The sequence below is a fragment of the Acomys russatus genome, chromosome 10 (assembly GCF_903995435.1).
Source record: "Acomys russatus chromosome 10, mAcoRus1.1, whole genome shotgun sequence".
Taxonomy (NCBI): Eukaryota; Metazoa; Chordata; class Mammalia; order Rodentia; family Muridae; genus Acomys; species Acomys russatus.
In genome coordinates, this window is record NC_067146.1 from 49,861,476 (window position 1) to 49,877,971 (window position 16,496).

Sequence of the window (16,496 nt, forward strand, 5' to 3'; positions counted from 1 at the left end):
TAGTGATTCCGCTGAATTGCCATGTCTGAATTTATCTGATCAACCTTGTGGTTTGGGTATTCAATTATCTCTAGATGCTATACAGATATTTTCTGGGGAAATAACTTGGTGGTAAGTGGTTGCCTCATATATGTGAGATCTTTAAAGATACTGTTTCAATTTTTAAAATTTATTTATTTATTAATTCATTCATATTACATCTCAATTGTTATCCCATCCCTTCTATCCTCCCATTCCTCCCTCCCTCCTGCTTTCCCCCTACTCCCCTCCCTTATGACTGTGACAGAGGGGGCCCTCTTCCCCCTGTATATGATCATAGGGTATAAAGTCTCTTCTTGGTAGTCTGCTATCCTTCCTCTGAGTGACACCAGGCCTCCCCATCAAGGGGACATGGTTAAATATGGGGCACCAGAGTTCATGTGCAAGTCAGACCCCACTCTCCACTCAACTGCAGAGAATGTCCTGTCCATTGGCTAGATCTGGATAGGGGTTTGATGTTTACTGCACGTATTGTCCTTGGTTGGTGCCATAGTTTGAGCAGGACCCCTGAGCCCAGTTCTGCCTGTCATAGTGTTCTACTTATAGGTTTCTAGAACCCTTTGGATCCTTCTATTTCCCCATTCTCCCATCTTCCTCTCACCTAGAGTCCCAAAAGGATGTCTTCACATCTATACCACTTTCCTGGTAGGTGAAGACTTCATGGGACATGTCCCTTGGGGTAGTGTCCAGTTATAAGTGAGTATATACCATTTGAGTCTTTCTGCTTCTGGGTTAACTCACTCATAATGATCACTTCTAGTTCAATCCATTTGTCCACAAATTTCAGGAATTCTTTGCTTTTAATAGCTGAGTAGTATTCCATAGTGTAAATGTACCACAGTTTCTTTATCCATTCTTCTACTGAGGGACACTTAGGCTGTTACTGTTTCAATTTTATATATTCATATACATGCAGTTTTTCTTTTGGTTTACTCTCCTAAGGTTAAAGGTTGAACATGTCTTATGGTAAAACACTATGACATTTTTTAATAGCTTTGGTTTCTTCTTACTAACCTATAATATTCAATGAAAGTTGTAATTTACTTGGTCCAAAAGATTTAGGGGCTGAAGAAATGACTCGGAGGTTGAGAGCCCTGTTGCTATTCCAAAGGACCAAGTTTGGTTCCCAAGCCCCTTTCAAGTGGCTCACAGTGGCCTCTGATTCCAGTTCCGGGGGATCCAACACCCTCTTCTGGCCTCTATTAGCACACATGTACATGTGGCATACACACAAAGCTACACACACGTATATTTGAGAACAAAAGGAGTTCATTAGTTTAGTGCAACCTTATCAACATTGTGTGTTTTCATTTTAAAAGTAAGTATAAGGGAATAATAAGAAAGCCATTTTTGTCTTTTTTTCCTCATTGGCTTATTATAAGCCAATTAATTCTTGGCTCACAATATTCTTATTGAGGAATAGTAAGTATGCTCTAACTGCACTCCTCGCTCCTAGCTGAGTCAAGGGCAGAAGGGCAGAGTGAAATGAGAAGACCCCCTGCTGCTGTGTACACGTGTTTAATCTAGTGCTGTAGTCTGGTTGTACCCCCTCGGATTTGTATGTTGAAGTCCTGATCCTCAGCGGGGTGGCTTTAGGAGGTGACAACTATGGCCCTTATGATTTGCATGGGTCATTGTTTTTTTAAAGATCCATGTGACCCAACTCAATCCTTCCTACCTCATGATGTCACAAGGTAGACATGACTGTCTAAGAAATGGACCCTTGACAGATACTGGATTCACTTGCACCCTGACTCTAGATGTCCCAGTTTCAGGAACTGGAGGAATAAATGTCTGTCATCTACAAGCCACCGATTGATGGCATCTCATCCTGGGAGCTGACTGGACTATGACTTGGGGACCGTGTTGGGGCAGGTACACCTGTTGTTTTACAAGACACCTGTCACCTGAAAGACAAATGGCTTCCCCACTTTCTAAATGGTTTACCAAATAGTTTTTAAAATCTTAAAAAGATGTTTTTTGTTTGTTTGTTTTGTTTTGTTTTTTATGGGAACAAGGCCCATGCTTTAAAGAACTGTTGTCAAGAGTGATCTTCTAAGAATGGCTTTGATCCTTGCTAAACTACAGTTTGCTCTGGGGAAACAGCAACTTGTGTAAAAGGTTAGACACTGCACCTGATTTTATAGTGAGAAGAGAAACCACTAAAACTATGTAACCACAGGAAACCAAACAAAAACTATAGCTTACTCAGATATGAGAGTGAAAAAGCGAGCATGCTTCAATTAGAGGAACTGGGTATTGTTTCCTAAAGTAGCTTTTAAAAATAGGCCTGTTCTCTCTCTCTCTCTCTCTCTCTCTCTCTCTCTCTCTCTCTCTCTCTCTCTCTCTCTCTCTCTCTCTCTCTCCCCCAGCTCCCTCCCTCCTCTCCCATTCTTCCCCCTCCCCTTCCTTCCCTCTCCCTCTCCTTTCCCCCCTCCCTCCCTCCCATTCCTGATTATCTGTCTCTCCTTTTCAGGCAGCCTCCTGTTACATGACCTATACTCACCTTGGTCTGATTGTCAGCCTCCCAAGGGCTGAGATTCCAAGTGTGTGCCACATGCCTGGCTCAAAACCAGACGTCCTTAGTGTATTTAATCACTTGCTCAGCAATGCCTGAGCACCTGACCCAGCGCTGGGAGGGCCAGGAAGACTTGAAGCATTTCTGCTCACAGCCTCTGCTGTGGATGGGGCAGTCTCTCAGGGTGCAGGGCTCCTAAACACCTGGGAAGAGGGTGCTTGCTGCCTGGGCGCTTCTCCATGCAGGCCTGCTTACATACTTCTTCATTCAAAGTGCTTTAACTAGACAGAGCAAGAGTATATAGTTCACTGCTTGGTGGAGCACAAAAGGCACTGATTCTCCTTGGGGCTCCCAGTGTAGACAGATGCTGTCATTTGGGTAAAAGATTGCCTAGCAATCCGAAATATTGGCACAGCCACTGTTTTGAGTTTTTGGAATGGTTGCTTTGGAGGAAAGGAAGCACGCTTCAAATGCTAGCTGGTTCTGGGGAAATGGTGATTTTCCAAAGTTTGGAGTGCATATGTGTCCTGGGAGAGTGGGTTACAGTAAATTCAATTAATACTGTAAGCATAATCTTATGATACCACAAAGCAGCAGCATATTTATTATTCATAAAGCCTCAGGCTAGTGAACTAATTCCTGCCATTTCTCTAGAGATTAGGTAGCCAGACTACTTACCTCCTAGCTGTAGAACTGAGAGCCAGACCCAGCTAGAAAATTATTATTATTTTTGTCCCTGTCTGAGCTGGGCTTCTCTCATTGTACTTTTGGTACTCTCAGCCCTCAGGAGGCTGAGGAAGACGACGACCAGCTCAAGGTGAGCATAAGTTATATAACAAGGGTCTGCCTAGAAAAGAAAGACAGACAACCAGAAATAGAAAGAGATTTAATGTTCAACATCTACGGTTGCAAGGAGGGAAATGTCTTACTAACACTGGCTTTCTCTGGGCATATGCCCCATGAAAGCTAAATGTGAGGTAGATGGCCATAATTATCAATTACACTTGAAATAGTCACCCCATTAGAAACAAAACAGAATGGCTTATAAAACTCCCCAGTTGGGTCAAGGAGGTGGAATTTTTGCCAGATGCTGGAGCAGGAGGAAGCCTATTTAATATTCATGAGACTTGTACAAGATATCTTAGTGATAAGTCCCAGGAACTCTAGGCATGTGTCCGTGGAGGGACGCCCCTACACAAAGCTTAGTGTAGTATGGTGCCTTTTGAGCATCTGCCTACAAAGACACTTTTCTATGCTACATGTCACGCATGCACACTGGATTTCTCTTGGCCCTAAGTAGATCTTGGTGCTGAGGTGAGACCCACTGCCGGTCTTCCGCTCTCTGAGTCCTGGTCCACAGAGTATACAGGCTTCTCTCAGGGTAGTCAGCACAAGTATGACCAGTGCCAGAGGGTCTTCAAGAAACAAGAGGGTGATATTCACTGCTGGCAGCGACTTGCAGATGAGCCTGTACCATGGGCCCTTTTTGTTCCAGGTCTGGATCAGTTGCCAATGCAAATCAAAATGGGAAGTGGTCCCTTAGTGTAACTGGGCCTTTTGTGTAGCTGATAGTTGTGACTGTTTGCATGTGGTGACTGCTTTGTGAGCTCCTAAGAGACAAGGGGAGACTACTTTTGAAGAAGAGATGGAAATAATTTTTCTTCTTCCAAAGTAAAAAGTTAAAACTCCCTTTTGTGCAGGGGGAAAAAAAATGCTTTTTGGCCATTCCTTGAGAATCTACTTCTTAAACCAGACCCCAAGGACTAGCTAAGCCCATAGACACTTTGTTCATAAAGCACTTTTGTATATTTTTAAGGATTTGCTTATTTGTGTGTGTGTGTGTGTGTGTGTGTGTGTGTGTGTGTGTGTGTGTGTGCGCGTGCACGCACATGCAGCCCTGCATGTTTATTTGTATACTACATGTGTGCAGGTGCCTGAGGAGGCCCATTGGATTCCCTGGAACTGGAGTTACAAGCAGAAAAAAAATAATTTATTTATTCACTTTACATCCCGCACATATCCCCCTCTTATCCTCCCAGGCCCACCCTCCCTTCCCTCTCCCCTTTCCTCTATCCCTCAGAAAAGGGGAGCCCCCTAGCCACCCACCCCGACTCATCAAGTAGCATCAAGACTGAGTTCGTCCTCTTCCCCTGTGGCCTGGCGAGGGCAGTCCCACCACGGGGAAGTGATCAAAAAGCAGGCGACAGAGTCCATGTCATAGGCAGCCCCCACTCTCCTCACTAGTGGACCCACATGAAGGCTGAGCTGCCCATCGGATACAGGCAGTTTTGCGTTGTTCCACGTGAGTTCTGGAAACTGAACTCAAGTAGTCTGTAAGAGCAGCAAGTCCTCTTAACTGCTGAGAAATCTCTCTAGTTCTCATTTTTGTATTTTTAAAAGAACACAGGAAGCTAGCCATGGTGTTGCATGCTTTTAATACCAGCACTCAGGAGGCAGAACTCTTTGAGTTTGAGGCTGGCCAGGGCTACATAGTGAGAGACACTGCCTCAAAACAAACAAACAAAAGACTCCACTGAATTCTTTTGAAGTAGCTGGTATGAGAATCTAAAGACTTGTGGTTTTCACTTTGCCATGTCATTGTTTATGGGGATAGTATTTGGAGCCCTCCCAACTCCCCTTTGGTCAAGTGTCAGTTGAGTGTCTGGGGCCACACCCAAACACTCTATGAGGTGCTGAGCTGTGCTGATTAGATGGGGGAGCACCCCTTCTTCTCCTCCTTCCTTCCTTCCTTCTTCTTCCTCCTCCTCCTCCTCTTCCTTTTCCTCCTCTTCCTCCTCCTTTCTTTTCCTTCAAGATGCAACATCTAACATTTTAAAAGAAGCAAAATAAAAATAACATAGTAGCTGCTTTTATTCTCTGGGCCAATGAGCGTGTTGGCGTTAACTTAGAATCTGGGATTCCTTGCAGATTGGCCTTAATGTTCTCAGACCCATCTCCTATTTCTACCTAATTACACGTCTTCACACAGCTGTCTTAATCAGCCTTCAGTGGTATGGGCTGGGTGCCTTGTAAAGAGGAGGAGGCTGACTGCAGTTACCAGGCATGCTCAAACCACTCCCCCCAAACAGTGAAATTCAAGCAGATGGCAGTGTTTATAATGGGCAGCTGAGGCTGGAAATCACAAGCTAGAAGCTGCTGTCTACCACAGACAATGAAGGGATATCGATTTTTTCTCAGCTTTCCTTGCCTTGCCACAGATCCAAACCCATGATCTGTATTCTGGTGTTACAGTCTTTGTTCACTAAGAGCCCTGTTAACATACCATCTTCATCCTTCGTCTTCTCAAATCCATTTCCCCGGGCTGTGTGTTTCTCGGTCTCGTAAATAGGCCTTTCAATTCATAGTCATCTCTGAATGATGCAGGTTAAATCACATCACTGATCATATGCTGACATTCGTACCAACAGTAACAAGACTTGGAGATTATAAGAGGCCAGCAGACTCTCTGAAAGACCTATAAGTTCATATGGGGATATTTATGGGACCTCTGACTAACAGTATTTCTTACTGAGTATAAGTTTTAATTTTCATTTTGTTTGTCTTCTGTTGTGTGACTCTTCCTGGATAGGCACGACAAATGTCTACTCCTTCCAGATAGGGCATTGAGAACAGGCTAAAGAAATAGTCCCATCCAAGTGTAGCTTGGTGAACCAATGCGTTTACTGGGATCGCCTATAAGAACTTGGTGAGCAGTTGTTTACAGGTGCTTGGTAACCCCTGGGCAGCTGCATCTATGGAGGGCCCGGCACAATCGTGTGCTGCTCCACGGGTGAGTCTCCTTTGTGCTGCACCCATGTAACTCAGAAAGGGTTTTCCCAAGTTTGGATAGTTTCATTTGCTTCCTGAGGCTTCGAGCCTCCATCTTCCCTCTAGGAGGGAATGTTTCAACTTAGAAGAACAGGGACACAACACCTTTTTATTCGTGGTTTTGACTATTTTCAGGTGTGAAGCCTTTAAAAGTCTCGCGCAAGTATATACAACTCCCAGAGGAAGCCCCGTGTGCCAGTACACACTCATCTTACCGTGTGGCACCTCCACACCTTTGAAGGGTGTCGATGGGCCCTGCTCACAGTTTGTTTTTTCTGTTTTTCTTGGTTGACTCAAGACTGTAATAAGAAAAACAAGTGTGAGAAAAACAAGCATTAAAGTAAGTGTATGTATTTGTGCACGTGGGCTTGTATGTGTGGGTGTGCAGGTAGAGGATGGCTTGTGGGAGTTGATTCCTCCTTCCACTCTGGGGCTCAAGGAGAGAACTCAGGTCATCAGGCTTAGCCACTGAGCCAGCTGACTGGCCCCTGAAGTTTTTGTTTTGTTTTGTTTGTTTGTTTAAGTGAGAATGATTTTTAAAAAAGAAGACGAAGAAGCCACGGTGTGAACACAGTCTTCTGTCAGCAGGAGTACTGGGTCTAAGGGGACCAGGCCACACAAACAGGTGGAACCCTAGTTCTCTCCCTGGGCAAGATTAGGTAAATCATCCCAAGGTGGATGGCATTGGCAAAGCGAGCATGCCTATAGTTAAGCTGACCACTAGATGGCACCACAACACCAACTAGTTTTCTGGTTCGGGCACTTGTAGTCCTTGGCAAGATGTAGGAAATGAAAAGGGCTGTGGCAATAAGCCTGCAGGATTGGGATGATGATGATGATGGTGATGATGATGATGATGATGGTGATGATGATGGTGGTGGTGGTGATGACGACAGAGAGGATGAATATGAACAATTGCTACTGTTTATTATTATTATTATTATTATTAATTGTTATAAAATGCAAACAAGGAGAAAGGGATAGGTAAGACAGGTTTGCTATAAAGGAAACGTCAGGAAGAAAAGATAAGGAATGGGACCTGACACCAGCATTCGCATCGACCCTGTAAATACATGGCAGTTTTCAGTGTTCTGAGGTTTTCTCTCTCCTGGAGAAGGAGTCTTGGCTGTGTGAGCCCGTGTTGTCATTCCAACAATAGCACATTAGCTACATTTTTACTTAATATTTATATGTGTGTGATTGAAATATATTTTATTCAAGTTATCACTCATTTAAGTTCCTTTTTCCCCTTTCTAAATTCACTGTTGAAAGAATTCCCTCATGCGTTGCCCTAGCTGAGTTTGTACGATGATAAATGCTGTGGCTGAAAGCAGCCTGGGAGGGAAAGGGTTATTTGAGTGTCACAACAGGAACTCAGAGCAGGAACTTGGTGTCAGGATCTGAAATAGAGGCCAAGGAGGAGCACTGCTTACTGGCTCGCTCCCTGGCTCTCTGTTTGCTTCCTTATAGCCCCCAAGACCACCTGCCCAGAGACCGTACCACTCACAGAGGGCTGGGCCCTTCCTCCTCAATCATCAATCAGGAAACCGCCCCACAGGCTTGCCAATAGGCCAGACTGGTAGGGGGTGATTTCTTAATTGACGCTCCCTCTTCTCAGATGACTCTAGCTTGTGTCAATTTGACTAAAACAAACAAAACAAATGAAACTAGCCAGTACAAGCATATGATTTGATCAAAGCTGCCCCTCAACTCCACCTCCTCCTCCCATCTCTCTCCACCACTTCCCTCCCTACTTCACGTGGTCTTTAAAGCCCACTGAACCCTCCTGCTGCTGCCATTATGTTCATCTATTGGTTCCTCCACAGGGGCCTGGGCGGCCTCTCAGGGGCTGCAGCCCTGAAGCAAACCAACTCCCCCCCCCCTGGGGTTCTGGCCCGCTTTATCTTGTGCGAGTTTGGGGCATGCTGGTGGGAGGTCACTGTGCACCTGCCATGTCCTGTCTGGAAAAGATTGTCTCACAGTACTTCTCCACCTCCTCTGGCTCTTACAAGCTCTCTGCCCCCCTCTTCTGCGATGGTCCCTGAGTGTTGAGGGGTGTGTGTGCGTGCGTGCATGCGTGCATGCGTGCATGCGTGCATGCGTGCATGTGTGTGTGTGTTGGACGTGGCTGAGTTCTCAGCTGGGTAGTAATGTGCAGACGCCGTCCACTACTGTGAAAGCTGGCCAGCACGTGCGTATAATCTTGATCAGCCAGTAGGGATGAAGTTTCCAGGTCTGTACAGGCTCCACGGCTCAGTGCTCTGGGATTTGCATATGCGGTGTCTTCAGCAGCAGGTGCTCAGCACCAGGATCCGGAGGGTAACCAATAACAATGGCTTATATTTTGAGGAGGGTCTGTGGAACCCCCATTGACCACAGTCCTCTTGTCTTCTAGGATGCTATTGAGACTGCCACCCCCAGGAAGCAGCGTCTCTTAGGCCACACATGTTGTATCTAACCTTGGTCAGATACTTATAAAAAGATATGTTTTGATAAGACTGTATTATAAAAGGCAAGTGGATGCCGGTGAGACAGGAGAGCACAACGGAGAGTGAAGCCCAAAAGGTTTTACTGCCATTGTCAGCAAGGTTGACACATAACAGAGCATAGGTAGAGAGCCTGTGCTGCGCGGATGACCTCATGGCCCTGGGGTGTAGGCTCCCAGTGCTTTGTACAGGGTTTGCCCTTGAGTTTAGACCTCCTCTCCCAGCCCTGGCTTGCTTCCTTCCTTGCACGTGTGGTTCCTAATTAAACTCTCTCTGCTTCTGCTGCCTGCCTTCCATGTGCCCTGTCCAATTTTTTATTCTGGAACACAGGAACCTGGGGATCCCAGTGTATGCTCGCCAGACTCCCCACATCTACAGATATCATTACTATACTTTATACATTAAATATGTATTAGCATAGTGTTTTATTATTAAAAAGTGAACAGAATGGTTACATTCTCCAGGATAGTACAATAACAAATACTTCAAAGATTTAGAAGCAAACTAATTCTGTTTGGGAGAACGTCACAACTCTTGTGAGATTAGTTAATGCCCTCGTTTTGATTCGTGGGTTTGGGAAATGAATAAGTCTAGAGGGAAGCCAGCCTGTCCTGGTTGCTATGAGTTTCGAGCACATTTCTATCAGGACCTAGTGTGTGACATCACCCAAGCCGGAAGAATTGCTCTCTAGGGAGGAAATGCCTTGAGCACAGGCTTCCTACTGGGGCCACCCCAACTAGGAAGTCCTCAGCATTGGGAAGTGTGCATTAGCTCTCTTTGCTGTAAATGGGAAGAGAGAGGAAGAAGAGAGGCTAGGCTCCTGAGTGCCTTGTTTCCAAATTCTCGCGTGGTGTGGTTGCTCATGTGAAAGAGGCAGTTGCTCAGAAACGGCGACGCCCGAGAGGCACGGAGAGGCGTGAGTGGTCCCTGCTGTGGTTATGAACCATGGCACCTGCTTTTCAAGCTGCTGCTGTTTTTGCCTACAGGTCTACAACGTGAAGGGTTACTGGGCAAAACTGAACGCCAACCTTGATTATATCAAGTATACGAAGCCTCACTTACGCTATCACAACAGTGTTGTGAGGAGAGAGTGGCACAACCTGGTCTCTGAAGAGGTGAGCACACAGCTGACAGTAGAGACTGAGCGAGGCCAGCAACAGCGCTGGCTCAACGCCAGCTGGGCCCTTCCCTGTCAGCAGCTGCACTGCCTCAATGACAACCCAGTGGGCAGGCAGGACTGCTTCTACTGTCTGTTCTTTGAGGAGGGAATTGGCGTAAGGGAAGTGAAGGGACATGTGGCTTGTTCCTAACAGAAAGAGCAATGAGTGGCGTATCTCAGATGCTGTTACGTCACTTGAATAGCTAAAAGTTTATTAAGGAAAATGTAGGCGCTCCCCAGTTAGTGTTTGCTAGAGGTTAGGGTAAGACGGACTGTAAAGGGGTTGATTGTAGAGGGAGCTCTTTGGGGGAAATGAAATAATTCTGTATTTTGATCATGGTGGTACACTGTAGTATGTAAATCTACACGTATGGTGAATGATTTAGAACTAGACACATCCTGAATAACATCTATTTCCTGTTTGATGTTGTGGAATAGTAAAATTAGATAAAAGCTTTAATGGAGACCCCTGCCCTATTATTGCATAGAGTCCCAGGCTTCTTATAATTATGTTGTCTGAGAATAAAGTTTAATTAAAAATATAGGTGTCCTTGTTACATGGAAAATAATATTATTTTTGAAGCCTTTAATTACATTACTATTTGTTTTTGCTATTTAAAAAAGAAAGCTACCCACAAAAATTTCACCTTCCATATTCCTGACACGTTCTCACCCCTAGAAAACGGGAAAGAGAAGATCCACCATGTATGTGAAGAGCATTCTTGACAATGCGGCAAAGTAAGTACAAGCAGGACGCTGGCGTTGGCCTGCTCGGCTGCCCTTGTGGTACACTCTCAGCGAAGTGCTGCCTTGGCTCCCTTAGACCACTGGGACCTGGAGTTTCTGGTGGGAAAAGCTGCTCTGTAAAGCCTCTATAGACCCTGGAACGGAAGGCGTATGACGGTTAACTGGTAAAGAAGGCTTTTATTAGTGCGTACTTCAGACTTGAAGCATGGGAGTAGATAGTAGGGTTTTTTATTTATTTTTAATTTTATTTTTTTATTTTTAGTTGTTGTGGGCTGTGTTGGTAGAGCTTGCTCTTGTTTTGAAAGTGTATTTTCTGGGTTACATGAGTCACTTCAGAGAGCTAAAAGTGTAGGCCTCATTCCAACTTCTATTTTTTCCCCTCTTCGTTATTTCCAATAACAGATTACTGCAATTTTTTTTTCTAAATAATTGCTGTTATTGGCACTAAAGGGCTTTGGGACTTGTAATTGCTTAGTGTGCCCTTTGGTACATCGATTGAAGTTTCTGAGTTTTCAAGTAGCCAGAGCCATTTCTGCAGCAGTTTCTGAGGGGCTTTGCGGGGACGGGTGAGGGACACCGTATAGTGTTGTGGCTCTAAGTTTTTAAAATGATGCTTCCTTCATAAATAACACACGATTTCTTTGCAGGGTGATTTCTAACTTGGAAACAAAGACACTGGGTAAGAAAAGACCTGTATTAAAGTCCGTGTTTTGTTTAGTCTTTCTAATCAATGTGATGGCAAGAAAATCACTTCCAGAAGTATATCAGGGTGTAATGGATAGCAACGGCTCTTGATGTCACCCTGTCAGAGTGACCACATAGCCAGTGCCATGTCTTTCCTGGCACCAGGACCTCCAGGGGCAGCTGCCGAGTATGTTTTTCCTGAAGGGGGCCCCTGGGTTTTTTGGTTTTCCTCACTTCTCCTCAGAGCTGACCTAATTAGCGTGACCTCTGGCTGTACCCGGGGTGCACTTGGCAGCTCTCTTGCATGAGCTGCTCTCTCCAGCTGTCTGATCACAGGGTCTTTGACTAGCAATCTGCCTTTCATTTGCCTCACACCCGGTCATGCCCTGGCCTTGGCCCAGGGGAGCAAAGACTGGGCCTCTGGTAAGCAGCGTGGTTCTGTGGGGTGGATACCAGCTTAGATTCTAGAGCTAGCTGTCACAGGTCAACCGTAAGCCCCTGCACAGGGTCCTCAGGGCCTGCATGAGGGGAAAGCAAGGACAGAGGACTCTGGTATAGAGAAAACCTAGGTAGTGCCTAGTGTAGGGGCTGAGGGGCCCGGGCTGGAGGAGAGAGGGAGGCTGGGGGAGGCTTTCCAAGGCAGGTGTTAGCTAAATTAAGTCTTGACAGGCAAGGAGGGTTTCCTCTGTAGTAACCGAAGGAGGAGAATGGTGACCATATCCATGTCTAGGCCTCTCGGATGCTGGTCATGCTTCATGAAGGCTGCCCTTCATGAAAGAAACTCGCTATCTGCTCCCGTTTTGTGGACTTAACTGTTTCTCATATGTGTGGGGACACTAATGAAAATTAATTTGCGAAGTGTGCAGTAGTATACTCAACAGCTGTCTACACAGGCCAGAGAACTGTGAAGGTGACCTATCTCCACACGGAACTGGCCTCAGCCCCGTGGGTAACCAGACCACCCTTGCCTGTAGCCAGGGACTATGGCCGGGCAGACAGGCCATAGATGTGTAAACTCCAAGGCCATCTCCCTGCTGTGCCTGAAAGTTGTGCAGTGTAGAAACTTTTTGTTGCTGCCTAGGGGAGCTTTTGAAGTTCTGCTCAGTGCCAGGCCGGCTAGCATCTTGCTGGGCAGTGTCTCTCAACGCCCTTTAAAATTTTTTCCTTCCTGTCTTGTGCTTTGCTTCCTGTGAAGAATGCTGTCACTGCCTGAAACTGAACACTGCAAATTAGGGATGTCAAGCTCATATTCTGAGGGGGTTAAGTAGGGCGGAGGAGCACTTATCCCGAGGGGCCATGGAGCACCCTTTTTAGAAAGACGCATCAGCCGGTGGATTCTGCCCTCTTACCTGCTCTGGGGCCTAAGAGATCCTGAGAGAAGAACCCAGTGGGAGAGTTGTTAGGGAAGTCTGGGGGAAGCCCCGCATGCTAGCCTTTCCCTCCTGCCTCCTTAGTGCAGGGTCAGTCAGAGTGGCATTTGTGTAACTGTCTCACTGTCATCTCTCTCTCTCTCTCTCTCTCTCTCTCTCTCTCTCTCTCTCTCTCTCTCTCTGTTTTTGGTTTTTCCAGACAGGGTTTCTCAGGGAGTCCTGGCTGTCCTGGACTCACTTTGCAGACCAGGCTGGCCTCAAACTCATAGGGATCCGCCTGCCTCTGCCTCCCAAGTGCTGGGATTAAAGGCATGCGCCACCACACCCAGCCTCACCATTATCTTTTCAGTCTCATAACCTGTGCCCATCAGCATTGTTTGCCCGAGTTATTGACTGTCTCATCAACTCGGTAACTTTCAAGGCCGCTGAATATGGGGTCAGGCGGGAGAGAGGAGCCACACAATCCTTCCACGGAGGCCCCGCCATCCCAAGGGTTAGGCCTCTTGAGAGTTCAGAGGCTGGAGCTGGGAACTGGCTTGTGTGGCTCTAGCCCACTTCCCGAGCACTACCCTTCTGATGACGGCTCCTCTGCTCAGTTTCAGAGCCACGGTTAATACCCCTCTTACAAGAGGAAGATAGACACCAGAGGCTGCTCGTGGGCCTGGTAAGTAGCCAGTAGGCAAGCAGTGGTCTGGAGAAACAGTGGGCAAGGACAGATTGCTGCACATTCTGACGGCATTTGCCATCAACAACTGGGTGCTGCCAGCATCGTAGGCGTGGGTCTCCAGTGACAAGCAGGACATATATGAGTCTGTCCTCTCGGGACATTTAGTCTAGTGGAGGAGATGCATTAGTCACATGAATATCCATGTAATTGTAAACGATGATGAAGAATACATGTGGATGTATGCTCACAGTCTGCCCTTCCGACCCTGCCCCTGCTTCTAGCCTTTACCTAGGATCTAGGCATCTGAGCCCGGGTCTTCAGGCTTGCATGACAGTCGCTTTTACCCTTTGAACCATGTCCATGCCTGTTTCTTTTTTTTGACTATCAAATTGACAAAGTATTTTGCCATTAAATTATGATATTAACAAAGCCCAGGATACAGGTACCTGGCTTAGAACAAACTATTTTGGTGGCGTCTTACGAAAGCACGAGAGCCAGCCAATTCCATCTCTAGGAACTGGATCTGACTGAAAATGTGGCTATAGTACCCCCTCCCACATGGCTATAGTACCCCCCCATGTGGCTATAGTACCCCACACATGGCTATAGTACCCCCATGTGGCTATAGTACCCCAAACATGGCTATAGTAACTCCCCATGTGGCTATAGTACCCCAAACATGGCTATAGTACCCCCATGTGGCTATAGTACCCCAAACATGGCTATAGTACCCCTATGTGGCTATAGTATCCCCCCCAACGTGGCTACAGTACCCCCACATACACTTTACAATGAAACTCCCCAATGAGAGGACACTATTTCTGTAGCTGAAACTCATGCAAACTTCTCTGTCAGCATGTGTGTGTGTGTGTGTGTGTGTGTGTGTGTGTGTGTAGTATAGTGTTACCAACAACAGGGAAAGAAACATGAATAAGAAGGAAATAAATCAATTTTGGTACTCTTCACAAAATTAAGTAAGCAGCCATTAAAGTTAGTGTAAAATGTTTACTGCCACAGGGAAACTGTTGTATAGAGAGAAACATTAGACTGGTATACATACTTGAGTAAGGTGGGGCTAAAATGTTCATGCAGGTACGGAACTGTGAGACATTTGAATTTTATCTTTTATTTTGTCTATTTGGGACATGAGACATGTCCCATGTAGCCCACTGCCTTGAGCCCACTGTGTACCTGAGGAACCTACCTCGGGTTCCTGACCCTCCTGCCTGAGCCTCCCATGTACTAAGATTGAATGAGTGTCATGCCAGAAATTAACTATCATTAATTTATAATCACTAAGAAAAGTTAAATAAGATAAATGTACACAGTATTTCTTAGAAGAAAATTGTTTAAAAAGCCAAATGAACTTACACTAGAGGCTGAATTGAAAAATGGTGACATTATGTCTTGTTGCTGAGGTCACAGAAAATCCAAGGAGATGGAAGCTTTGCCATATATGACGCCCTGTGTGGTTCTCACCAGTAGTTCACCACACACAGGCCTCTCTGGCTTAAAAACAAAACAAACGAAACAAAACAAAACCCTCTTGCTGAGCAGGGGACTTAGGCCAGAAGGAGAGCAGGAGTGGGAGGAAGAGGAAGGAAAAAGAAAGGCAAGAAGATGGAGGGCTGGGAATGCCAACCACTGATGGAAGGCTAGGGCTCAGAGCTCATACAGGAGCCTGGAGATGCAGGAATGAATTATCAATACCTTTGCCTGTGAGCTGGGCGGTGCTGTGCAGAGGGTGGTGCCTATGTGTAGGGGTGTCTGTCCTTCTAGGAGTCCCTACTGCCCCTTCCTGATCACAGTGTCTTGTGGAGCACAGTCTCTGTGGAGCACAGTCTCCGTGGAGTACAATCTTTCTATGGAGCATAGTCTCTCTATGGAGCACAGTCTCTGTGGAGCACAGTCTCTGTGGAACACAGTCTCTCTATGGAGCACAGTCTCTCTATGGAGCACAGTTTCTCTTTGGAGCATAGTCTCTGTGGATCACAGTTTCTCTGTGGAGTACAGTTTCTGTGGAGCACAGTCTCTCTGTGGATCCCAAACCTTGTAACTTCTAAGCTAGAGCCTTCCACATTGCCTCCCTGGAGGAGTCTCATCAGGGCTGTATGACCCCTGGTTGCTCTTTGGCTTTGGTTCAGAAGTTCCTCTTGAGGGAAATGTTGAAGCCATCAGTTTATCTCAGCAGAGGGCAGTTAAGAGTTGTGTGCCTTTGGGGTGGGGTTTTTCCTCAGATCAAAGGTTTTTAATGTTGATGCAAAATAGTAATAACATCCCTAATTAAAATCAGCCCCAGGTGTGAGTGAGCTTTTTGTGATTTACCTAGTGCCCGTCCTGTTTTCAGATGGCATCTGAGCTAAGAGACCATCTACTGAGACACCTACAGGGTGTAGAAAAGAAGAAGAAAATTGAACGGCTGGTTCTGGACTACATTTCAAAACTGGTTGGTTTTACTTTTGTTTCCAATTTCAGCCACATCCTTACACCCCACCCCCCCACCCCCCCGTGTATAACTCTCAAGGTGTACATCATTGATCCCATTGGTTGTTGTTGAATGTGTGTGCATGTGGGGGTGTGGCCATGGCATGTGGAGGCTAGAATTGACTGTGTCATCTTCTTACTTTCCACCTTAGTTCTTTGAGGCAGGATCTCTCATTGAACCTGGATCTCAATACTGCTGCTATGCTGGCTGGCTAATGAGTCCACCTGCCTCTGCCGCTCTTACAAATGCTTGGTGCGCTGCCTGAGTTTTCACATGGTGTTAGGTTCCAAAATCAGGTCCTTGTTTTTGCATGACAAGCACTTTGCTGATTGAGGAGACATCTCCCCAGCACCCTTGTCCCCACTTTGTTTTTCAGGTTAGGTTTTAGAGACTTCCATCTTCAAAGTGTTACATGTGGTGCTATGATCAAGAGAAGGGAAGAAAGAACAGCAAACAGAGAGACTTTGGTGTGGAATGTGGGTTACCTCGACTAGTTGTTCTCTGCTTCTGGAA

The 16,496-nt window shown here is 46.1% G+C and overlaps 1 protein-coding gene across 1 annotated transcript in view; it reads left to right on the top strand.

Moving 5' to 3' along the window:
• Gsap (gamma-secretase activating protein) overlaps positions 1–16,496 on the top strand; it is an 80,375-nt gene that overhangs the window by 53,883 nt on the left and 9,996 nt on the right. The window contains exons 21-25 of the mRNA XM_051152101.1: positions 9,858–9,986; positions 10,710–10,768; positions 11,425–11,456; positions 13,428–13,495; positions 15,846–15,944. Coding sequence (XP_051008058.1) covers positions 9,858–9,986; positions 10,710–10,768; positions 11,425–11,456; positions 13,428–13,495; positions 15,846–15,944 — 387 coding nt within the window. The remainder of the gene's footprint in view (positions 1–9,857; positions 9,987–10,709; positions 10,769–11,424; positions 11,457–13,427; positions 13,496–15,845; positions 15,945–16,496) is intronic.